At 40.3% G+C, this 25,827-nt stretch overlaps 1 protein-coding gene across 7 annotated transcripts in view; it reads right to left on the minus strand.

Moving 5' to 3' along the window:
• Positions 1-25,827, minus strand: part of mllt10 (MLLT10, histone lysine methyltransferase DOT1L cofactor) — a 137,009-nt gene that overhangs the window by 95,487 nt on the left and 15,695 nt on the right. For 2 of the 7 annotated variants that reach the window (XM_012965637.3, XM_004915433.4), the window contains exon 2: positions 5,332-5,494. The exons of 1 other annotated variant lie outside the window; for it this stretch is intronic. In XM_012965637.3, coding sequence (XP_012821091.1) covers positions 5,332-5,494 — 163 coding nt within the window. Of the gene's footprint in view, positions 1-5,331; positions 6,118-25,827 lie in introns of those variants that run through there. 4 more of the 7 variants (XM_031903498.1, XM_031903499.1, XM_012965638.3 and 1 more) reach the window with 3 other exon arrangements.

Raw genomic sequence — 25,827 nt, forward strand, 5'->3', positions numbered from 1 at the left:
GCCTCGCGAGGCAACTTCGCCAATTTGCCGAAATCGCATGCGCAGCGTGTGCCATCCCACCGGTGACTTACATTTTCGCCGGTGGGATGGCAATTCGGGGAGATTAGTTGCCCACAAACAGGGAGATTTGTCGCGGGCGACTAATCTCCCCGTGTGCCAGAGCCCTTAAAAGACCCGGTGCAACCAATTACCTTCAAAAGTAACACAATTAGTGAAATAAAGTCCAACTGTGTACAATTTAAGTGTCACATGATCTGTCAGTATAAACACACCATTTCTGAAGGCGCCAGAGGCTTCAACACTACTAAGCAAGATCCATCACACCATGAAGACCAAGAAGCTCTCCAAAGAAGTCAGAGACAAAGTTGCTGAGAAGTACAAGTCAGGGTTGCGTCATAAAACAATATCCAAATCTTTGAGGATCCCCCGGAGCACCATCAAATCCATTATTTTCAAATGGAAAGAACATGGTACCACAACAAACTTGCCAAGAGAGGGCTGCCCACCAAAACTCAGACTGGGCAAGAAGGGCATTAATCAGAGAGGCACCACAGAGACCAAAGGTAACCCTGAAGGCGTTGCAGAGCAGCAGAGACTGGAGTATCTGTCCATAAGACCACAATTAGCCATACACTCCATAGCGCTGGGCTTTATGGAAGAGTGGCCAGAAAAAAAAACATTACTTAACGTCCGAGTAGAGGGAAAGATGGTACTAAATACAGGGATATTCTTGAGCAAAACCTGTGTCCGTCTGCCTGTGATTTGAGACTCGGATGGAGGTTCCAGCAGGACAATGACCTGAAGCATAATTCTAAAGCAACACTTGAGAAACATTTAAATGTGTTGGAATGGCCTAGTCAAAGTCCAGACCTCAATCCAATTCCAACTGAATCTGTGGTCAGAAATGAAGATTGCGGTTCACAAGCAAAAACCATCCAACATGAAGGAGCTGGAGCAGTTTTGCCTTGAGGAATGGGCAAAAACCCCAGAGGCAAGATGTGGCCAGCTCATAGAGACTTATCCAAAGCGACTTGCAGCTGTAATTGCCGCAAAAGGTGGCTCTACAAAGTACTGACTTCAGGGGGGGGGGGGTGAACAGTTATGCACACTAACGTTTTCTGTTAGTTTGTCCTATTTGTTGTTTGCTTTACAATAAAAATACATCTTAAAAAGTTGTAGGCATGTAAATGAAATGGTGCCAACTCTTAAAACAATTCATTTAATTCCAGGTTGTGAGGCAACAAAACATGAAAAATGTCAAGGGGGGTGAATATTCTAGCAAAGCACTGTATATATTTAGTTATACTAAGCTATACTGGCTGGCTGCCATGTCTGTACTGCAGGGAAATACATGTGCTATATATAATTTAATATGTAGTCTACAGCAATCTAGCAAATTTTAAAGGGATGTGCCTACTATTCTACTATGCAGGGTCTGTCATTATTGGATTAGGTGACATCTGTGATTAGGTGACATCAAGAACGGCCAAGAGAAGAATCATATTTAGATCCTTTAACTTTTTTAGTGTTTTTGTTAAACCCCTAGACTATGAATTATATAAGTTTCCACTGAATATAATGTCTTTGAGGCAGCATGGGCAAAAACTTATATAACAGATCAATGTTGTCTGTTATTAAATAACAGAAAAAAATATGCAGGACATTGACTCCAAATCAAACCTTAATAATTGGCACTTGTCACTTTCACAAAATATGGATAAAAGTGTATAATATGGCAGTGTGGAAATCTATGGCCCAGTCAAAGGAGGTGTAAACCAGGAGTTGTCTCAGAGTTAACTCCCCGGCCTTTCCCACTGCCTATATCATTGCCAAAAATCACAAATCATGTTGCATGTGTCTAAAATTGTCTGTTACATAACTCTCCCCATTGTTCTAAACAAAGGATGGTATTCAAATACAATGACAAATTCAACCTACAAATAAAATCTTCAGTGTAGGAGAGGAGTTTGCCTTTACCTGGGCATAAACTTTGCAATCCGCTTGAGTAGTAAGGTCAAAGAATTGGATCTATACCCAAATTGCTTTGGCTCCAGGAACAACTACTGGATTGTAATAGGGCCCTCAGAAGAGGACCACATGCTGTCTGATAGGATTTTCAAAACTACCGGATATCTGGCAGATTTTCCAGAAGATATTGATTGGTGAGACTGCAGACTCCCATACATCTGGCAATAAGCTGGTGACTAGATATAGAGGGACAATAATGCCACAGTGGCAGCTGTAAGAAATGTGGCTTGTGATCACCAGACTTTGGCAGTCTCAGGAAAATTTTTGCACTACTCCACTAATTTTTGCACTACTCCAAACACAGCAGTTCAGCTATGCTTTATGGCTAAGATTTCAGCTATCTGTAGAACAGAGAATTCTGAGAAATCTGAAAGTCACTGTTTCCATCACTGCAGAATTAAGCCCTTTAGAGGCTTAATTACCAGAGCAACTGAGACATGGAATCAAAGTAAACAGTAGCTTTATAATCTGTAATTTCATGCAGATGGTGCATATTTAGGAACAGTAAACATCCATCACAAAAAATAAGTGCAATGTACAAAGAAATGCATGTATGTATATTTTTATTTATAAAGCGCTACTTATGTACTCAGTGCTGTACAGTAGTACAGATCATATTTTAAGGATATCTTGGGATGAAATCCCAAAATATCAAATATGCCACCCAGGTTGCTTGTGTAGCAGTCACAACACTCACAGCTGCCTTATACCAGCCCCACTGCCCATATACTATCTGCAGTGTCTCTTTCTGCATGTTTACAAGTTGCAACATCCCTCTATTTTTCCACTTATTCATGGCATGTTCACTGGTACTCATGACATAGCACATTTACCAGCACCCAAGCTCCACCACGGCATGTTTACCAGTACCCATTTTCCCCCACGTGGAACCCATGCACTTCACTGCATTTTAATACACACCAATGCTTCATGCAAGCATGTTTTACTGCTTCATAAAGGGATGCTGTCATGATTTTTATGGAATACTTTTTATTTCTAAATTACACTCTTTACATAGCAAATAGTGAACTTTACCATTTAAAATGTTATTCTTTAACCAACAAATGCATTTTTTTAGCTGTAATATTGGTGTGTAGGCGCCATCTCAGTGCATTGTGCCGGAGTCTGAGCTTTCAGAAGGAGCCAGCTCTACACATTAGAACTGCTTTCAGGTAACCAATAGTTTCTCCTACTCCCATGTAACTGGAGGAGTCCCAAGCCAGACTTGGATTTCTTACTATTGAGTGCGTGCTATTCTGATACCTGCTGGGAGCTGCTATCTTGCTTCCTTGCCATTGTTCTGCTGATTGGCTGCTGGGAGGGGGTGTATAAATCCAACTTGCAGCTCAGCAGTAAAGTGTGACTGAGGTTTAGCAAAGCACAGGTCACATGGCTGTGGCACCCTGGGAAATGAAAAATATGGCTAGCCCTATGTGAAATTTTTAAATGAAATAGAAAAAAATCTGTTTGTGCTTTTGAAAAACAGATTTCAATGCAGGATTCTGCTGGAGAAGCTCTATTAACTGATATGTTTTGAAAAAAAAACATGTTTTCCCGTTACAGTATTCCTTTAACATTCCCACAGTGCCAAACACCCTTCACTGCATGTCAGTGCTGCAGATACATTAAAATACATTTAAAAAAAATATATAATGTCAGCCAGAAGAAATTCACCCTAACTGCAAGCCGAATATCACCAATACTCACTTGCCTTCCCTCCCCAGGCACCAATGTTCCCACCAAAGTCATATCCCCAGGCACGGACGTCCCCATCAAAATCTTTTACACCCCCAGGCACTGACATCCCCTACAAAGTTATCACCCTCCCAAGCATGGACATCCACACCAAATTCATCTTCCCCCAGGCACAACGGTAAACACCAAAATCACCTCCCCCCAGGCACCATGGTAACCACCAAAGTCACCTACCCCCACCCAGGCACCATGTTAACCACAAAAGTCACCTCCCCCCCAGGCACCATGCTAACCACAAAAGTCACCTAAACCCCCCCCCCCCAGGCACAATGCTAACCACAAAAGTCACTTATCGCCCCCCAGGCACCATGCTAACAACCAAAGTCACCTCCCCCGGCACCATGCTAACCACCAAAGTCACGTCCCCCCCAGACACCATGGTAACCACCAAATCACCTCCCCCCCAGGTACATGGTAACCACCAAATCACCTCCCCCCCAGGTACATGGTAACCACCAAATCACCTCCCCCCCAGGTACATGGTAACCACCAAATTCACCTCCCCCAGGCACAATGGTAACCACACCACTATCCCCTCCTTGCTCCAACATGACTGTAAACTCCATCCGAACCACGTTGCCTCTTGTCATCTTCCCTCAGGCACCAAAGTCCCTTCACGTCATTTTCCCTCAGGCACCAATGTCCCCTCACTTCACTCCCCTCAGGCACCAATGTCCCCAACACTTCACTCCCCTCAGGCACCAATGTCCCCAACACTTCATTCCCCTCAGGCACCAATGTCCCCAACACTTCATTCCCCTCAGGCACCAATGTCCCCAACACGTCATTCCCCTCAGGCACCAATGTCCCCAACACTTCATTCCCCTCAGGCACCAATGTCCCCAACACGTCATTCCCCTCAGGCACCAATGTCCCCAACACGTCATTCCCCTCAGGCACCAATGTCCCCAACACTTCATTCCCCTCAGGCACCAATGTCCCCAACACGTCATTCCCCTCAGGCACCAATGTCCCCAACACGTCATTCCCCTCAGGCACCAATGTCCCCAACACGTCATTCCCCTCAGGCACCAATGTCCCCAACACTTCATTCCCCTCAGGCACCAATGTCCCCTCACTTCATTCCCCTCAGGCACCAATGTCCCCACACTTCATTCCCCTCAGGCACCAATGTCCCCTCACTTCATTCCCCTCAGGCACCAATGTCCCCTCACTTCACTCCCCTCAGGCACCAATGTCCCCAACACTTCATTCCCCTCATGCACCAATGTCCCCAACACTTACCAATGTCCCATCACTTACTCTGTTCTTACACCAGAAGGTCCCCTCACTTTCTCTCTCCCCAATGGCCCCAATGCCACCTCCCTTGGCACCAGTGCCCATACATGCTGGCCCTGCAGCACCCTCTCTGTGCCTACTTGCCAGCAGCCATGCCCCTCCCCCCAGCGGGCTAGCGGTCAGTGTGGCTAATGCCTGTGTCAGTGCACCTGACCTCCCATGACAGCTCTCCCTTCCCAATGGTCTCCCCATCCCCGCACCCTCCCCACTTCCCCGCCCCCCCGGCTCTCCCCTTCCTCCCAGGGTTACCTTGATGCACCGCCACATTGCAGCCATGCCCGTCGCAGTAAACCAGTGGGTTTTCGGCCCAGCCTCGTTCGTCTGAGCACACACAGCAGCCTCCGATCATCTCCTTCATACTAGTGGGGAGCTCTTCCTCCGCTGCGACGACCACCGGCTCTCCAGACACCATCTACGGGGGGGCCGACCAGAGGAAACGGGAAAAGAGAAGACATGCACCGATTACTCTTTTACAATCCTCCAAGAGACCAAGTTCGGGGGGCTCGGCACCCAAGGCCGGCCGGAGATCGCCTCCCGCATTACTGACGCTGTATCCGCCTCATGTCGCCGGGGCTGCCCGGACAGGCAGGATCACAACGAGGAAAGGGAGCGAATACGCATGCGCTGTGATGACACCGGTGTCAATTGCTCCAACAGCGCCCCTATAGGCCAGTAGGCTGAAGCCGCTGCCAACCAGCGTGGCGGAAGTATGGGGGCGGGGCTTGGGGGTGAGTGACAGAGCGGGTCACGTGTCACCTGGTTTGTTTTTGTCTTTCCCTTCCCATTGAGGAGTGTGCCTGTAGCCAGAGAGAAGAGTCGCAGCCTACAGCTGCTCTAGTGTGTCTGCAAGTGTGGCCGCGACAGCGAGGTGCAGGGATGCTGATAGTAGATGTGTGCAACAGGGAGCTGCATGTTTAAGGTCGGGGGACTAATGTGCGTGTAGGAAAGCTCACTCGCTCGGGTTCTTGCTCTTTGTGCTTGGATTTTGTGCATGGCGCTGAATTCTCTGGTGAAGCCACAGGTGATTCAACTGCATTTAGATGCTCTTGTCAAGTGCCTAAAATGGGTAGTTCATCCTTAAATAAACTTGTGGTATGATGGAGGCAGTAATGGTTTAAAAAGACTGACAATTGGTCTTCATTTTTTTTTTCGTGCGTTTGAATGATTAAGCTTTTTGTTATGGAGTTCTCAGTTTGGAATTTCAGCTGGTTGCTAGGGTCTAATGTACACTAGCAACCAGGCAATGGTTAATGAGAGACTGGGAGATGAATAGGAGAATGACATGATATGTAATAAAATGTGACAAACATTGTAGCTAGAAGAAGCATTAGGTTGTTTGGCTGCTGGGGTCAGCGACCCTCATTTGAAACCTGGCAAGAGGTAGAACAAGAAAGCAAATAATTCAAAAAAACAAAGTTAAGCAACCACTTTAATAGAGGCCTATGAACTATGTAATCTACCCTATACAGGGCAGCCCTGCTTAGGCACAGTACATAAGGCTTCAAGCTTTTTTTTTTCAGACCTACAGAATTAATTTTCACTTGCTTGTTAAAGGGAAATGTCAGCATGTGTGAAAAGAACCTTCAGTTGGCCTTACTTATTTTTAGTTTTTTTTTTTTTTTAATTAAAGTGACAGGATAACCCCTTGGTCAACATGAGTGCAATGAAGGGCTTGTGCTGAATTTACTTGGCCTGTTGCTTTAATCACACAAAAACTTCAAGTTTTGTTATTTCTTGAGTTGAATAGGACAAATTGGACTGTAAAACATTACATGTAAACAATTAGAATGCATTTCAATATAAGTTCTATTTATTGCTCATGTTGGAAAAGGTGTACATAGGTGTACCCTGCCTCTTTAAAGGAACAGTAACAACAAAAAATGAAACCGCTTTAAAGTAATAAAAATATAATGCACTGTTGCCCTGCACTGGTAAAACTGGTGTGTTTGCTACAGTAACACTACTATAATTTATATAATAAGCTGCTGTGTAGCCCTGGGGGCAGCCATTCAAGCTGGAAAAAAGGAGAAAAGGCACAGGTTACATAGCAGATAACAGATAAGCTCTGTAGAGTACAATAGTGTTTTATCTGTTATCTGCTATGTGCCTGTGCCTTTTCTCCTTTGAATGGCTGCCTCCATGGCTACATAGCAGCTTATTTATATAAATTATAGTAGACTTTCTGAAGTAAAACACACAACTTTTACCAGTGCAGGGCAGCAGCACATTATATTTTAGTTACTTTTATACACTTTCGTTTTTTGGTGTTACTGTTCCTTTAAGTCTTTGATCTGTAGCTTTCCAGTATGGAGTCTCAATCGCTGCTCTTTATCCTCTATATTTGTCAGTATTTGTATGTCTCATGCATGCACGCCTCTGTTGTACAGTACTGCAGATTATGTTAGCGCTTTATAAATGTTTGTTAATCACTTATTGCTAAGGTCCCAGTTATCCAACAACATGGAGGTTGTTTGGAAGGCAAAAGGAAAAAAATAGGCATAATATTATAGTCTCGTAGAATCTGGTTTGGTGGCTGTATTTGTGAAAAGTTGGACTGTTTAAAAGCCACAACTTTCCTTATCTATGTTGGCTTATATCCTGTACCATAAAGCAGCATAACCCTGTATCCACTGATATTATTGAACTGTTTAAAGTGGACATACATGGGCTTTATCTGCATGGAACATGCATGGTCAGATTGTGCTGAGGTCAAGAGCCAGTTGCAAAGGAAGGGGGAGGGAGGTGTGACTGCACACACTACTGGGAAACACCTAGCTTTGGTTATTTACAAAAACAAACGTTTTAAAAATTCTACTGTCACTGACTGGGTCTACTATTAGGGCCAGGTAGTGGCATTTTGATTGACACCATAAGTGCTGCTTGTGCCATGGCCTAGGATCTTTTTACTTGCCTTGTAAAGTTCATTTGATATTAAAATTTATTTACATAGCACCAACATATTCTGTAGCTTTCTATGAAGATTTTAGTCTAGTCCATTGTAATCAATCACTTTTTACTAGGAAACCTAGCATGCTATTGCTTCTGCAGAGTTATAAAGCTAATATCACAGAGAGCATTGTATTGCTAAAAGGTAGCAGCTACAGAAGCCTGGGGAATTGTTACAGATCGCTTCACATTGTGGGAAACTGTACTGCTGTTGGTATAGCAATTGCCTCCTGGTAACATAACTAGTATTTTAAGTTGACAAAATTACAAAAGTACTGTACTTTTAGAAATTATGATTGTGTGTATAAACTCCATCTGATAGGGAAGCAAGGGGTTGGCTATTCTGCTAGTAAAAACATATTACATTATTTATGTAGATCAAAAAAAACAGCTTTGTGTGCCTTATTTGTGAGCAGATAACATTTATAATAATAATTTGTTGGTATATGAAGTTTTTTGGGTCATTTTGACACAGGGTAAAATCAGAGACTAAACCTCAAGAATTGTCCTTTAGAGCAGGCTAGGATAGTCTGCTGATGGCAAGCACAAGGCTTCATAAACCAAAAGTCTGACATTGGTATGTTGGGGCAGCTCTTGTTTGCATGGGTCATAAGAAGGGCCTGTGTACAGAATTTTCTCAGGGTGAACTTTCCATTTTCTGCTGGAGAAAGTGCCCAAAAACTACCAAAGCCAAGTTACCCAATATCCAATATGACTGAGCTGGTTTAATTAAATCACTGAGAAAGTGCTAAGCAGTTAATCATCTTTGCGTGCATATATAAAACATTTGATTTGGCTGATCAGCCACTTGATTGGTCAAAAACAGAAAACTGAACCAAACCTTGCAACTGGTTGTCCAGAAACAGATTTTTACTGTGAGGGGTCTATTTTATTGTTATATTTATTTTTATTTGCTTATCCATCCCCTCTGGTGATCTCATTCTGGCTGCAAAACTGCTTCCTGGTTGCTACGGTTATGTATACGCTAGGAACCGACAGCATTTCATACTCTCACAGAAGAAGCATTTGTAACTGCAAATAGTCTTAAATATGTTATTACTGACATTGTACTAAAAGTTTATTTTAAGATGGGCTACCACTTCAACAGTCCATGACAACAGATCATTTCCAGGAACAAGCTTAAACAGGGGTAGGCTACAGCATGTAAAAAATGGCAGTTTTGCCCACCCATCATTTATAATATCAGACTTGGCCCACTTATACAAGTGTTCTTTACCTGTGTTCCCTGTAAGTAATCTTTCATGCATTCCACCACAGGTTATTTGGTTTGTGGTCACCAGGGCACAGGCAAGTGCTGAACACAGGTGGAACGCCCATGTGTAAGAGCCTTAATTTTAATTTAGGTAATTATTATTTTGGTGATTGCTATACAGTGCAAAAAGGTTTATGTACTAAATATTGAAATAAGTAGTAAGCATAGCAAATCAGCAGTATATAACCCTGCTTACAAAATTTATTATGGATATTTTAGGTCAGACAGTTCTGAGATCAGAGCTCTCTTTAGTTGCAGCAGGACCTGGTACAGCACAGGCCTCCTCTATACAAATGCACATGTGGCACAAACTTGTGACATCACTAAGCACTATGTAGAAATATATACTATAGAATAGTCGCAGCTCCTATGTATGTGTTTGTATACACACAAATATAATATAAATATTACCATGTGTCTGCACTCATATCAGTCTTGTACAGCTGTGGGTGCTTGGGCAATGTATAATATACAAAAGTTCGGAAGGACCCGCACTTCATATCAAGCGAATCAAAATTCTTTAATAATCTTCAAGGCCCAAATGTCGGCTGAAATGATGCACACACAAGCATGATTAATAAAGAATTTTGATTTGCTTTATGTGGAGTACTGGTCCCTCTAATATATTAAAGGGCTGCAATTTGGACTATATAATATTGCTGTTCTGCTGCACTCCAGCTATTTGAGGGTCTGCAGGCTCCATGCCCAACTGAAGTAGAACAATTCCTAACAAATTCCCCAAAAGGAAAAGAATCACAGATTCCCTGGTAGAGGTTCTTAGAGTAGCAATTACCCTACAAGTGTGCCCCTGTGCTTCCTTGCCATGACAATATTAGTATATAAAGAATGTAGAAAATGGCTTTCATCCTAACAATTGTGCAAAAACATTTTTTTGCACCAATTCTACATTAGAGAGAAAGCAAATCAGTTTAATCACAACTAAGCACAATCAATATATTTCATTGCTTGAGTTTTGCAGGCAATTAAATCCCTAGTAAATAGGCATGCAATCTGCCGGTTAATCAGTGCTTTAACGGTAACCGTCTTTGTAATACTTCATTTATTCCATTGAAGAATGCTGAAACCAGCCAGATCAGTAGCAAGCTGAAAGGGTTAAGGACTGTCCCATTCTCACACTCTCCCCTCCCCCTTGTTGTGCGGCTTGAGCCCGCCCACTTCCAGCAGCAGTGATAGTAAAAGAGAGGGCATCTGGCTGGCTCCGGATTACAGAGCAGGGAAGCACAGTCTATAGCAGACACAAGTGCAGCCTGTCAGCTTTAACCCTTGCGCCCCCTGATCACTTTGCTCAGCACTAGCTAGCAGCTCAGGCCTATGGCAAGCAGGGAAATCACGCTGTATACTTAGCGATTTCCTTTGCTACATCGCTGCAGAATGAGAATATCCCAAGGCAAAGAGACTTTAGAGAAAGCCCCGCTAGTTTCTGGTGATTGCCATGGGCTAGTGGAGCAAACCGTGTGGGAATCCCCACTTCCACAATTAGATGATGTTCCTGACCCAGTTCCCCTGGTGGGAGGGGGGTGCTTGCATGGGCAACGCCAGGCTTTCCAGATGTTGGAGTATTACAACTCCTCTTCTGGTTAGTGGTGGGGGAGGTGGGAGTTGCAGTTCAGAAGCAGCAGCTTTAGCCGCCGCATTTCCAGGCCCAGTAGAAGGAGCAACACGTTCCTTGCACACAACTTTATCTGCTGCTGCTGCTGCTGCTGCCAGTGTAGAAGGTGCTGGCATTTCTTCCCTTGATGGATTGAACACTCACGGTCTAATGCTTCGAATTAGTGAAACTGGGGGGTTCTGCGGCAAATAACATCAATTTAATGCAATAATCCTTGCCTGAAAGAGCAGGGCTCAGCTCAAGTGTATGTGTAAGGCCCCAGATGCGCCACAGCAGTGAGACTGGCTCCTTATGGGGCCCAAGGAAACTAGGCGAGAGCCCCTAACAATACATACATCCTCATTATTCTCTGTGCCTAATCATGTGCGCTATTAATATTGCAGCACCACTGGCACCCTGCCTACTGAGCACTACAGCACAATACTGCCCTCATTTATACAGCCATGCCTATGTACTACTAATGTGCATTTCGTTTTGGCGGAAATGAAAATAAAAAGACTGATACAAATTACAATTTTTTAAATTAAGGTTTTTTTTAACTATATTTTTTCTACATCTGTGTCCTGCATTTTTATATTATTTTGCTTTTGTTTGACCTCCGTGGCATCTGCTTGTATCTATCGCTAAGTATGATCTGCAACAGGAATGTACAACCTGTAGCCCTCCGGCTATTGTAAACTACAATTCCCAGCACCCCCTCTTTTTTGAGGGAGGTCTAGGAATTGCCGTTTAGGATCAGCTTTTACTGCCGCTGGTTGGACATTTCTCGTTCCACTGAAGAAATAGGCAACAAATTCTACCTCTACAAAATATCCTGTGGTTTCTGACTAACAAATCAACGGATTCTTTGCTTGTTTCTGACAAAGGCATTTCTGGGCGGCCCAAACATTGACCTGAGCCGTGCATAGGTTAAATAAAATATGTACCTATGTGACTATACATACTATTTTTTTATATTATATTTTTATATGTATATATATATGTGTGTGTGTATTATATATATATATATATATATATATATATATATATTATATCATACAAAAAAGACCAGCAACACTGGGATTTCTGTGCAAATCAAAAAAGTATATTTAAATGTGCATATATATAGATGATAGATAGATAGATAGATAGATATAGATAGAGGATAGATAGACCAAGCACAAACTTTCTTTAACACACTTGCTCTAAAGCAATTTCCCTAGATAAAAAGCAAATACATATATACATAGATTCCTGTATAAACTCCCTTTGTGCTCCAATCCAAACAATCAGTTTCTAAGAATAAAGCCCTTTCGGTGGGACTAGGAGCAGTGGGCACATTGTAGCCGCAGCCTGGGAGCCGATGAAAGGAAGGGCTAGTTGGAATGTAGAGGTAAATAGCTGCTATTGTTTAGTGCATGTAACGTGTTTACAGATGAGCCAGGCTGCTCCCCTTCTCATTTGAGTGATGACACTCGCACAGTGGCCTGTATCTGTAATTAATTGGCTAATGCTTTCCAGCACCTGTGTGAAGCCAAGTGAGGGCCTTTAAAGGGGGCACACCATCCATTTGTAAGGAGGACCTTGCAGATTTACACGAGTATTGCTGCTGGAGCCGGATTAGATGAAGCTCTTTCACCGTGGCCTCCAATTTTAAATGACAATAACTAGAGTAATGGGGAAAAGGTATCATGCCAGATCCTGGCCTAAACATTCATTTAATTGTTAACCATCTGTGGCTGTGTTATTGCAATAGCATGTGTGCATCGGGTCACTTTAATAAAGGAGTCGGACGTTCCTGGCAGCGTCTACTTGTACACAAGATAAATGTGTCACATACAATACACACTTCCCTTATAGGAGATGCTTTCTTCTTTCTGGGGATACATAGGGGAAATACATGCACTGCATGATGATAACAATACATATAATAATGCACTGTTGTGCTTGAATGTAAATACCACTATTACATTAAAGTAAATCTGCACAAATTGATTTTTCTGTTTAACTCACAATTCACTAGCATTTCTGCAGAATGAGTTAGCACATCTCTACTTTATGACACACTTGGATTATAAATGTAAAACTTGAAATGCAGTTAATAAAAAAAATATAAAATAAAAATTATCAGGCACATAAAGTGCTCAACACATGGAAATATCAAACTCGATCGTAATTTTTAATTTAAGTATTTTAGTTTTTAATTTATACATGATACATTTAATTTTCTTTGTGCTTTCACCCAAAAAGAACATTTTGTTCCTGTACAGAGTGTCGTGCCTGTAGCTATTCCCAGTTACTTGTATATTGGGGAGTTTTGTTTTTCTCTCCTATATTTTAACCACCGCGGTAAAAAAAAAATTGAAGCGATCGCTGTTCAACTGTATATGGTTATCCCTTCCTGTTAAGCCTCAAAGCTCTAAATTATTTAACTCGATCAATTTATTTTAATGCATTTCGTGGGGTTTATTTAATTTAATAGAATGCATTTTTAAAATATTGGGGAGCCCGAATTCGCAGTAGAGGAAAATCAGCCCGAATAAGACAATAACGTTCCCTGGGAGTGTGCAAGTTGTGATGTGCTGGTGTTGTACACTTTGTACATAAACATTCCCTGTGTGTATGTGTTTAATCGACATGGCTGCATTATTATTATTATTATTATTTTGGCCCAGCGGGAGGGCAAGGGTTAAATGACGTCAGAGTTAAACTATAGGGATAAGATATCTAACTACAGTATTTGTGGAGATTGGTGTTGTTATTATTATTTACATTGGGAGCATCTTAACCAAAGCAGGGTGGGAATTAGTAGCACGGAATGTGCATTGTAGGAATGGAAAGAGAAAGCACACACAGGGGAGCTGGGGGGCCGCGGCATTGCACAATATACCCACACTGATGCAAATTGTAATATATTTTTACAGTGTCAGTGTTGATGTGTGTACCTGCTGCTCGGCAATGTGAGGCTGGAGAATGGAATTGAGGGAAGCCCTTCCACTCCTGAGCAGAGAGGCTTTTATTCACGCTGAGCCTTTGGGAAAATCCTTGGATAGGCAAGGCCCCAATGTGTTATTCCCACTTCATGCAACTGAGGGGGAAAGTCCTTATTCTTACTTTAAAACGTATAAACAATTATATATTTTCGTGTGGCTGTCTGTATATTTTTGTAGTACAGCGGAGGAGCTAATATTGAGCTATTTGCTCTAGTGCTTGAGTAGTTTTTGAAAGTTTAGCTTTGCCCTTATCTTTTCAGGGTTAATCCCCAGTGTATAGGTGAATGAATAGCGAGCTTGAGGGGGTGGGGAGAATGCACATTATTCACTATCCAATAAATATTGGTTTGGAATGCTGATAAAGTGGCAGCCCCGATGCGCTGATATACAACACAATATTAATACACAGGTTGGGGGGCACAATATGAATTGTCCGTTGAAATAGATACAGTTTAATGGCACCTATTTACCCAAAAACATTGCCTGATTTATGTTCTACAGCCATCGCTGAATGATAATAATAATAAATCCAAGGGTGTGTTTGCCCTATCAGTTATTTCCAGGGTGTTCTTAACTCCTTTACTGCTGGGCTGCATCGCTATGTTAGGCCTTCTGTTTGTAGCCCTTTAAGAGCAATTTCCAAAACAGCTTCAGTGGAAACAACGTTTCGATGCGTGTTTGTTTAAACAGGAGGGGGTTGGCCGGCTCTTTTCTGTAGCAGGACTTCGCTAGCCCAGTCTGTGCAAACAGGGTTTTTATTGGCCCGTTGGCTTTGATCCAGGGAATGACTTCTACACATGCTGCATGATCGGGAATCATAATAATAATAGCAGCCCGGCCTCAGCTTCGCTATGTACTTACCCGCATGGAATCCCCTGTTATAATGTATTGCGTGTAACAGTTGGGAGCTTTAATTAGACAGGAACTGATAGGGGCTTGTCATTAAACGTAATCAAGCATTGCCTGCTTTGTATTCCCATTTTTTTTTTATTTTATTTTATTTTTGTATCTTCCATGCTTTGGGGTTGGTGCTGGCAAAAACATTTAGTATACAGACAGTGAGCCACACACACAGGGACTTTGCAAAAAATCACAAATTTATTAGAAAAAAGAAAAAGGTCCAACGTTTCGAGCACCAACTGTGCTCTTCCTCGGGGTAGAGCACAGTTAGAAACGTTGGACCTTTTTCTTTTTTCTTTGTTCTAATAAATTTGTGATTTTTTGCAAAGTCCCTGTGTGTGCAGCTCACTGTCTGTATATATATTTATATATTATATATAGCTTAATTTCTACTGGAGCAATGGTTAGTGTTGTAAAATAGACAAAGCATTATATTTTTTAATAATAACGGTGGCAATAAGGCCTGTCAGCCACTTACAATTAAAGTTTGTGTTTTGACCTAAATGTCAGTAACATGTCTATGCCTAGTTATGTAAATAAAGCAGATTAAACACTATTCGCATTGCATGTATCCTAGTAGCTTTGTGTAAAAGTTATGCAGGCATACATGATTTGGAGGACCAAATTGTTTGTTCGTGTGCTAAGAGATACATTGTTGTGAAATATAAGGATACTATAAGTCAGTGAGGAGTACAGGTCAAGGAGCTCAAAGGTTGCATCTTTTTATTTTTAAATGAAGGGATACGTTGTTACTTACGCAAAAGTGTTATTACACATTTGTACAGTATAACGTTTCGGTCCTTATTAGGACCTTTATCAAGGGATCACTATATATGTACATGTATGTATTTTGGGTTTGCTTTATTATTTTACTAAAGGTATATGGCATTGGAGTTTCTCTTGCTGGCGGGCAGGCAGGGAGCAGTGAGGGAGCAGTGAGAGAGCAGGGGCGCTGCCTGGTCCCTTCCCCGGCTGCAGAGCTCACAGCAGACAAACTGAGGAAAGCAGGGAGCACAAGCCACGGTGCATAATTTGCTTGATAATTAAAAACTCATTTGCAGATTTCATTTGGCCGCAGTATATTTTTTATGGGCGGTATAATTGCCGCTGCGCTCAGTAAATACAGCAGAGTAAATAGAGAAAGTTCTGAGAAAAGGAGGAAGACTTGCTAGGCGGCTGCGGCGGCCGATCGGCTCCTGCAATTCGGATTTAAAGGGGCAGCGAATATTCCCAACACAACGGAAAACCCACGGCGCTGTCGGTGCTAAAGCGATCCTGTCAGCGATCCTGACAGCGCAACGCTCGCTATTTAACTGCTACAATTCAATCTAATTCGGGTCGCAGCGTATTGAGGAAAGATCGCTTTGCGATGTAAACACAAATAAACACAAATACCTCAGGATGGGTGAGGGTGGGAGCAGTGTAAATATCTACACACACCATCCATCTGAAAGCAAATCGCCAAAGCTTGTGATGTGCAAATGACTGGCTGTATTGATAGGCCAATAGGGCTGACATTTTACTGTGCTCTGTTAGCCAGGCAGGGGCAGCCCTTCCACATTCCCAAAACAATCCGAGGAATATGTTAATTCCTTTCTATTGTGGGGATTTTTTTGGGGTGGGGGTAGTGGGGGAAGGATAAAAACAAATTAAAATTGTCCCTGGACACAAACCTAGTGGGCATTGGCAAATATTTGGCATCATTTGGGCAAAGTGCACTTTTTTAGCTCAGTATCCCTAATGCCAGCTGGCTTCTGTGCCCAAGAAATGCCACTGGTTTGAGCCTGAGGGCAGCTCATTTACAAGATAGCAGTTATTGTGAAATGGCAGAAAGGGGAAGTGTTCATCCCTATCTCCAACTGTCTGTCTTTCACATGACACACACACATACATTATATATAGATATATATATATATAGATAGATATTATATACATGTCAATGTTCTCTGTAAGGTTGATGCCACACGTGGTGTTTTTACGCTGCGTATTTTCTCAGCCTAAAAACGCTGCACAAGCCACACAGCCCCTGACTATGGTGTTTTTCAGCCTAGTACTGATGACGTAGCAAATCCCGTTTCCCATGGTGCTAATAGTGCGAAATAGTAAAAAACGCTGCGTATTTCCGCTAGGTCTGGCATCTGCCTTTGTGTATACATAGGAATAGGTTGCTGTGCAAATAACGGCGTATTTCGGCAAACGCTTAAAAAATCCGTGGTAAGGCGTTTTCTAGCGTATTTACACATTGTGTGGTTTCCTTCGAGTCTTTTCAAGTTTCTATGGATGATGATATCATGCGTTTTTCAGCCGCCGAGAGAATTAGAAAATACACAGCGTAAAAACGCCACGTGTGGCATCAGCCTAAGCTGTGTGCAGGCACACATATTTTGAGGCCAGCACACACAACAAATTGTAGTGTGCACCAAGAAGTTTGTGCACAACAGAATTTTTTTGCACACATAGTTGAGGAGCAATTAGAGGTAAAACTTATATTTTACATTCTAATGTAACTATTAAAAGCAGTATTTTTGGCCCTTCTGGACTACTGGTTCCTCTCATGTAGCAGAGCTCAATCTTTATTGTTAAAATATATTTATAAAGTACCAACATGTTGTGCAGAGCTGTGCAATACAAGGGTATACACTTCAAACAAACAGATACATAGCCTAGCATGCTTCCTAATGTTATATCGTTTTAATAGTCATAGCCAGAGAACAGAAAGGGACCCATACTATTGAAGTTATATTTACAGACAAAACTTAAAATGTGATATTCGCGTATAGTGAACAGTTGCTTAGAATTATATATTATTTCATTACACAATATTACATTTGGGGTTTACATCTCCTTTAAAGCCCTAAGGACTTTATAGTGTTGTTTCACCTCAGGAGCATGTAAACACTTTTTATTGCATTTACAGAACTACTGTATATGCTGAACCCTTTATTAAAAAGCATTCTTAGTAAATAACAGGTAGGACAAAAGCCTGATAGCCATGGGACACATTCACTAGTCTATGATTTTTTTTTTTGTCTGACAGAATAAATGCAGATTATAGGTTCCTTTGATTTCATAGGCATAAGTCACATTAGCAAGATGTAGTGCTACAATCAGCTGCAGATGCCTGAACATTTGTCATGCATGCAATAGTTGTAGAAAAAATAATTCCTAATTATAGCCAGACAAGCAATTAACTTGTTTTCATAAAAAAAAAAAAAAACTGAATCATGGGAAAGACACAAAACAAGGCTATTTAACATGAGAGCCTTGCTCAGCACCTGTTACAATTCTGACCTGTTAGGAAGACCTTGAGGTGCTAAAACTGCACCCCAGTATTTCTGAGGTAACACATATGGGGAAAAGTTACAAATCCATTCAGCTTAACACTGGATGAAATAGTTTCATAAAACTGGAGTAAATTTTATTCTGGAGCTGTAACCCACAGCAACCAATTAGGATTTTGCTTTCATTAGTCTTACTGCTGTTGACCAGTCAAAGCTAAAAGGTAATTGGTGGCTATAGCTTACAACTCCAAAGTAAAATTGACTTTAGTTTTGTAGAATTCCCCAAATTCCCCCTCCTCCCCACCCCCAGGGTGCACTTTTTAGCCACCAGAGATCAGTTTTGAACATACCTATTAACACTGGGTATAATTAGAAATTATTTTCCCTTCCAGTCTGTAGCCCTAAGTCATAGTGTGTCAGGTCCCTATGTGATTGATCTGATAAACCAACTGCAGAGGCATTCTACTTAACTACTTCAACAAGATAAACATTACAAATATCAGATTCACTCTGCTAATAAAGCTCATATGAAATAAAGACCCCAAACAAGTCTTGTCAATTTAGCCAGTAGCCTGCACCCCTTGGCAATTCATTAAGGTTTAGGGGAGGGAAGGGAAATCTTTTAGATTGTAAGCTCTAATGAACAAGTGACTGTCAAATATCATTCTACTTTAATCTCAAGTCTAATAAACAAGTATCTATACAGACACAACAGCTGTAAGTATGGCCATGCCTACCAGACTGCTCTTGATAAACTAAAGTTTCAACCATCTCCAAACGGCTCAGAAACTTTAAATTATGTTAGAAATATTTTAACTCATCTACTAACATTGGGCAAGACTGGTACCTTGGCAGAGAAATCCATAGCAACCTATTAGCAATTACAGTAGAACTCCCATTTTATGTTTTTCAGGGGACCAGAAAAAAATTGTGAATTTCTGGAAAATGTAAATTCTGGGAAATACTTTAGGCATAATGTATTGGTGGGACCATAAAATTGGTGTAAAATGAGAGAAAACTTAAAATCAGAGTATAAAATTGAGGTTTGTCTGTAGTTTGTCAGTCAGCTGCAGATAAGATAATAAAAAGCAAATCTCTTGTTGCTATGGGTTACCGCATGGGGCAAATTTGCCAATGTCTTAAAGTAAATGAGCCTGTCAGATTGCAATATCATTCTGTAGGCCACAGAACGGAGCCTGGAATCTTTAGGAGTCACTTTACCTATCAATCCTAACAGATAGACAGTAGTTCTACTTAAGGGATAACGATCGGGTCCAACGTCATTCATAATTCTCTGTCCACATCTGTAGTACTATAGAAAACATCCCATAAGAAAGATTCTATACGTTATTTAATTTATTTATTTGGATCACTGGCCTTTTAAATGCCACCATCAGTGCCTGTCCAGCATACCTGTTAACATTGGTTTCATTCACACTCGTGACACTGTAATTGTGCACTGTGTTATTACTCATTAGAACCATAATGCTATAAATAAAAAAATCAATGATCGTCTCATCAGGAATCCATGGCACTGATTGTATCTAATTAGTCGTTTCAGGGAGCAGAGTAAAAAATATGCAGACTTGATCCCTCACTCTGTACATTATATACTGGTATAAATAAAGATCCTAATTTCCAGTATTCTGACTGATTCCACCCCCCTGTCCCTTCCACTTTTGTTTTGTGCTTGCAAATGGCAGTGCCTGGAAGAGAAATGAGACTAGTGCAAACTTGCTGCATTTCCTTGCTATATAACCCAGCACCTCCCTTACAGGCCTCCCCCGCTGCTCTCCAAAATATTTCTCCAGTCTGAAATAGAGAACTTGGGCCGATTTATGCTGGTTCCTCTTGTATTTATATAATCCTTAGCAGATACCCCTTAGCGAACTATAATGGAGTTAACTGCTTGTCCTCATTAATACTATATAATTTTTTAATGTGTAAATACAAGTTCTATTAAGAGAAAAAAGCTTTATAAATTACATTTATTATCGTTATTGTCATAGTGCTGGATAAGATTAAAAAAAAATATGTATAGAAAATTGTGTTTATTTTACATGTGCAAATGATTTGGTCTGTTATAGAATGTAAGATAAAAATGTCCTGCAACAAGCTCATTCACTTATTTACAAAAACCTGTAAAGGGCAAAAAAGACAAATAAATCATTTGTAACCCCAAAATGCTTTTCAAGTGAGCTGGGTACAGAAATATTATTCAGAAAATTTTTTGGAGAATTTTCTTACCACCCTAAACCCATAAACATGTCCGTTGTTCCAAGGACTATAAAGTGGGGTTTGACCCCCCAAAAAGGAAAAGCAAGGAACTGTTATCCAAAATGCTCGTGCCAGGGGTTTTCTAAATTGGTAATTTGGAACATAAGTACACAAAAAAATCATTTAAGCATTAACCTCAATAGGATTGTTTTGCCTCCAATAAGGATTAATTATATCTTAGTTGGGGTCAAATACAAGGCACCGTTTTATTATTTAATTGAAAAGGTAAATAATATTTTATTAAAATTGAGTTTATGGGAGATATCCAGAAAGTTCAGAATTACGGGCTAACAGGTTTCAGGATAGCAAATCCCACACCTGTATTAGTATTACTATTAGTATTTATAAAATGCCAACATGTTCCGCAGCCCTGTACAATAAATAGATTTATACATTGAACATACAGAATTAAATACAAAGCAAACAATAATCAATACAAGAGGTGAAGAGGGCCCTACCCAAAAGAACTTACAATCAAGGAGTAGAGGTTGAGGAGATATAAAAGGGCTGGAGTGCAAATGACACTAGCAAGCTAACAAAAACTATACCAATCCAATATAAATATTATATATAACTTTAAAAATATTTTTTAATGGTACAGTATTTCCCAGCACAACCCCCATTCAGCATAGTGTCATTAGAATGCATTTAAACACCAGAGAGCAATTAGCATACAGAATTTTACGTGCATCGTGATGGCAGTTAAGATACGCAATAGTGTTTTTTAAGAGGCAGGGAAAGCGAATTTAATATGTTTTTAACTCCTGTTGAATCTTGATAAGGAACTCATTGGTGCAAAATAAAAATTAATTCCCAGACCCTGTGTTCTAATAAGATATGGTAACGTATACAATGCAAACTATTACTGTACATAACAGCACATTGTATTTTAATGTTACTCTTTTCAACAGCAACTTTTATGGGGCCGGTGATAAGATTTTTTTATTTTTTTTTTAAATTGTCCCATCTGTTTGTTTTCAATAGAGAAATGGTGCATGTGTTTTGCTGCATCTTCCTTTATAAGTGTTTCACTTGCACGGCCACTCACATCTCTGAGTAAGGGCCCTCGCACACAGCGTTTGCACGTGCATGAAAGCATCAAGACGTATATTGCAATTATTTTTATGCAAACTACATTTGTCAATTTAAATATATTCAAAATGAAATGCAGACTTTTTTTTGCATAAAGAAAAACAGGTACATCTGTGCTAAAATAGCGAACTGCATGCCTCATATAATGGGGCAGAATAGAATACAATTAATTAGGTTACACATTTAGGGGCACTCACAACTGCATCTCAGATGCATGAAATAAAATGCTTATGTGTGAGGGCCCTGTCCGTGCAACTGAAAGATGCTGCTCAGTATTGTATTGCTAGACAGAACAGCAAAGCTTGCTACAGCGCACTTGGGACCTGGGGTTTTCAGATAAGTGGCTCTGTAATTCTGCTAAAAACATTTAAGCATTAAATAAACCCAATATGCCACAAATATCTGTATTCATGCAGCTTAGTTCCCATCAAGTACCAGGTCCTGCTTTATTATTGCAGAGAAAATGAAAACATTTAAACAAAAATATTAGCTTAAAATGTGACATGGCCTTCCTGTAATTTGGCTTTTTCTGGATATCGGGGTTTCCTGATAAGAAATCCCATACATGCACTCTTAAACTAGTATGTAAATGTAGGTAGTTAATCTCCTACAATTTAACCTTTTCTTCAAACACATTTCCCAAGTTCCTCCAGACTGCAAGTTCTCTCTGGCAAATCTGCTACTGCGTATAGGATCTGTTGTGCGGAAACCTTTTATTTATAGATTCCATTTTAATTAAATAATTTACATTACAAGAATTAATTCCTTTTTCTGTTATAACAAAACAGCACCTTGTACTTGATCCCAACTAAGATATAACTATTCCTTATTGGAGGCAAAACAATCCTATTGGGTATATTAAGGCATGGAGATCCAAATTACAGAAAGATCCCTTATCGGAAACCCCAGGTCCAGAAAAAAAAACAAAAAAAGCGAATGCTAAAATGCTTAAATGCAATAGCAGCACTTTATTGGAAGAATACTTTTCATTCTATTTTCAAATTTCCTCATTCACTTGCTGGCAGTTATATAGCCCTTAAATGTTTGCTTTAAATCACAGACTGTTTAAATTTGAACTCATAAAAAGCTTCTGTTATCAGGATATCGGTACCCAAATGGCAGATAAAAGAAGGGGAAAAAAAAGGTTAATGTGAAATTCATTTTACACTGCATCTTCCCTGTCACAAATATTACATGAATTCCCAATTTATCAAAGAGAATTTAAGGGGCTATTTTTCTACAGCAGTGAGGTGGCTACTACATAAAAATTGGCAGTTTACTGTTTTACATTCCGCCAGGAAATTTTCTATAATTTATCAGCTTCTGGCATTCTCTGCAGAACTATCCAGAATAAAAGGGCAATGAGCTAACAATTTAGAGGAGTTTAACTTGTTTGTTTTGTTTACTACCTTATCCCTCCCACTCAGAAACACTGAAGGCTTTAATTAACTCCACTCAACAATGGAATGCCTGCCTGTTCCCTCTATATAAATGGCCCTGTTAAGCAAGGGCTCCTAGGATCTTTGCTGGAAGGTTCCATCTCTCAGATAACTGTCTCTAGAAATTGTAGTTGTATGCATAAAACCCTTATAACTACAAAAGCCAAGCAATTTAGAATTTTTTCAAATAGATTTGTGCCACCAACCAAGTAACTTTTGTGATGCATGAAAACTATAGCAAATATAGCAGTTGCAGTCAACAGCTACATAAATGCGAATATAAAAGGGCAATTGCCATTTTGTTAGATTGATGAAACACCAACTACTCTATTTAGACCCCTGCTGCAATCTTGTCTTTTATCCAAGGGACCCGTTTCTGCTTCCCTGGGCAGCGTGCATGCACAGTAGGGTACAACTGGAATCTGGGGTGCAAAATCAGAACAACAACAAAAAATGTACTCTACTGCATATGTAGCCACAAAGAAAAGATGGCAGTGCAGCTCTCAATAAAATAGTACCCTGAGCAGGTCTGGGCTGAGGTTAGCTATTATAAACACTGAAGAATGACTATTCAAAACAAAAATAAAAAGCCACCCCCCAGTAATTATTTCTTTCCTAAAATTTTAATATTACCTGTATTATTTATTTATATTTTCCAGTTTATTTGGACTGATCAATTCTCTCCAGCACTTGAACAAGTTTACCAAGACAACTGAACTCTCTATGCACAATCCTCAAACCACACATGAATAAGAATCATTTCCAAATTAATTAAAAAAAATACCTTATTTTTGCACACACCCAGTATGTACATAGTACTTAATTTTTACATTGCTTTTATATTAAGTACACAGAGTTCAAAGAAAGTCACTTATAAGTATGTATCCCATTTGTTATAAACAGTTGGACATGCATTAATCCTTAATTTTTGGATTAGGCTGAATACCAGGCCTGTACCTCAATTTGCATATTTGAAAAAAAAAAAAATGTTGCACTTGTTGTCAAGAACATGATTTTAGGGGTTTATATTTGGTTCAGCAAAACACTTGCTGAATTTCTGAACCAAACCCTTGTTATAAAATGATTGTAAAGTCCTGCGTAACCTGGTGGTTCTATAAATAAATGATGATGATGGCAATAGTGATGTACAACAATGCATCACCATTTTCCTATCAGCTCAGATATAACCATTCCAGGATTCTATGCCACTGGCAACAGTTGCAGGGCATACAGAAATAATGGTAATGTTCAGCAAAGAATAAATACAATGTTGCACAATGATTCCTTTTCTATAAAATATTTCATGCTGAAATGCCTTATTTCAGAATCTCATTCTAGGTTTGCCTTTTTTTTAACCAGTATCAGTATGTGGTGTAAAACATAAGGTAGGCTTGCATGCCTTCCCAACAGTGAATGGTTAATGTGCTAATATTCAACAGGAACTCGGTAGAAACCCTCTTCCTGTGCACTTGTGAGTAAAGAGGAAGAAGAACTGCTATTTATCAGTTGTATTCAAACAGACTCATCCACCTCACACACGTAACGCATCTAATCTTCATATACACATACCGACTGGCCACGGCTCTCGAAGTTATTAAGTGAAGGAGGAAAAAAAACAAAAAAAACAAACAGGGAATCCAAAACTGCAACCACAGACAACAACCACATAACTGCAATTTCTGAGAACTGTTAAACAGATACTGTAGAAACATTTGGTTTTTTTCCTCTCTATTTCAGCAGACAAAGGGTTGTCTCTTACACCCGGTGTTAGACTTATGGATTGCAGAAATGAAAGCTTGAAGTCTTTTCCCCCTTTGCAATGGTTCATTTAGATGCAGGAACTGCCTAGGGACATCTGTACCATTAATGCACAAATATATATACATAAAGAGAGAGTTCATCTGCAGGTAAAGGCACTCACACTGACATTCATGCACTCAGGTTCTAGTCTATTGTATCTTCGCTGTTCTAGAGATCAGAGCAGCAATCGCAAGATCAGCAGAGCAAAATCAGTTTAAAGCAATGTTTTAGGTGGCTGCAGGCATGAAAGTGAGCATGTTACAATACAATGTGTTTTGTAAGCAACATACATGTGCTACTCAGATATCTGGAATAGCATATGTTTTATCCCAGTTCTAATTCACCTCTTTGTTTTTGAAATGGACGGTGTTCAAACATGGGATTTTTTTTTCTTGAGTTTTCTGCTAGTACAGAAAAGTACTATGTTTGTGGGTCCATACGTGTCCTTAAAAACTGCATGAAACAAATTTAAAAATCCCACTGATTAAGGACTGCATTGTCTCCAATAAGATTTGCTCATTGGCCCAATTGGATCATTAGCATTTTGGCAACCATGATCTGCTCTTTTGGCTACTCACCCAACAAGAACACACTACCATGTATGTCAGCTTAACTCAAGAAGCCCTAGGTCTAAAACCTTGTGGTCCTATTTACATTTGTGGTTTCTTGGCATCGGAACTGCACTCCCTAGAAATAGATTTCCTCCTCCTAGCCATCCTACCATAGTTTTCTTACCATAGTTTCTTTAAGAACTATGAGCATCTACAGGTCATTGCAACTTATTGTTGTTTTGAGGCATGGTTACTGGCACTATCCCTTAAAATGGAGAATAAAAGATTACTTTAAAATATCTCCCATAAGTTTGTATTTAACCCCTCTCCTGAAACACTGGTTTATATTTTAATCGAGCACCTTTACTGTGCAGTGATTTTATGCAAAATAGGCCAAGTTAGGAGTCTCCATATTATTTGGCCACTATGTCAGTTTCCCTGCTGCTTTCACTTACTGCACATGCGCCTCCCTTATTAACTATCCCTTAATGGATTGTCACTGCTTGCAGGCAAAATCTATTCATTACACTGAACATGTGCAGAGCTAGGACGAAATTTAAATGCATATGTGCTTGCCCTGTATT

Source organism: Xenopus tropicalis, chromosome 6, assembly GCF_000004195.4.
Source record: "Xenopus tropicalis strain Nigerian chromosome 6, UCB_Xtro_10.0, whole genome shotgun sequence".
Lineage (NCBI taxonomy): Eukaryota > Metazoa > Chordata > Amphibia > Anura > Pipidae > Xenopus > Xenopus tropicalis.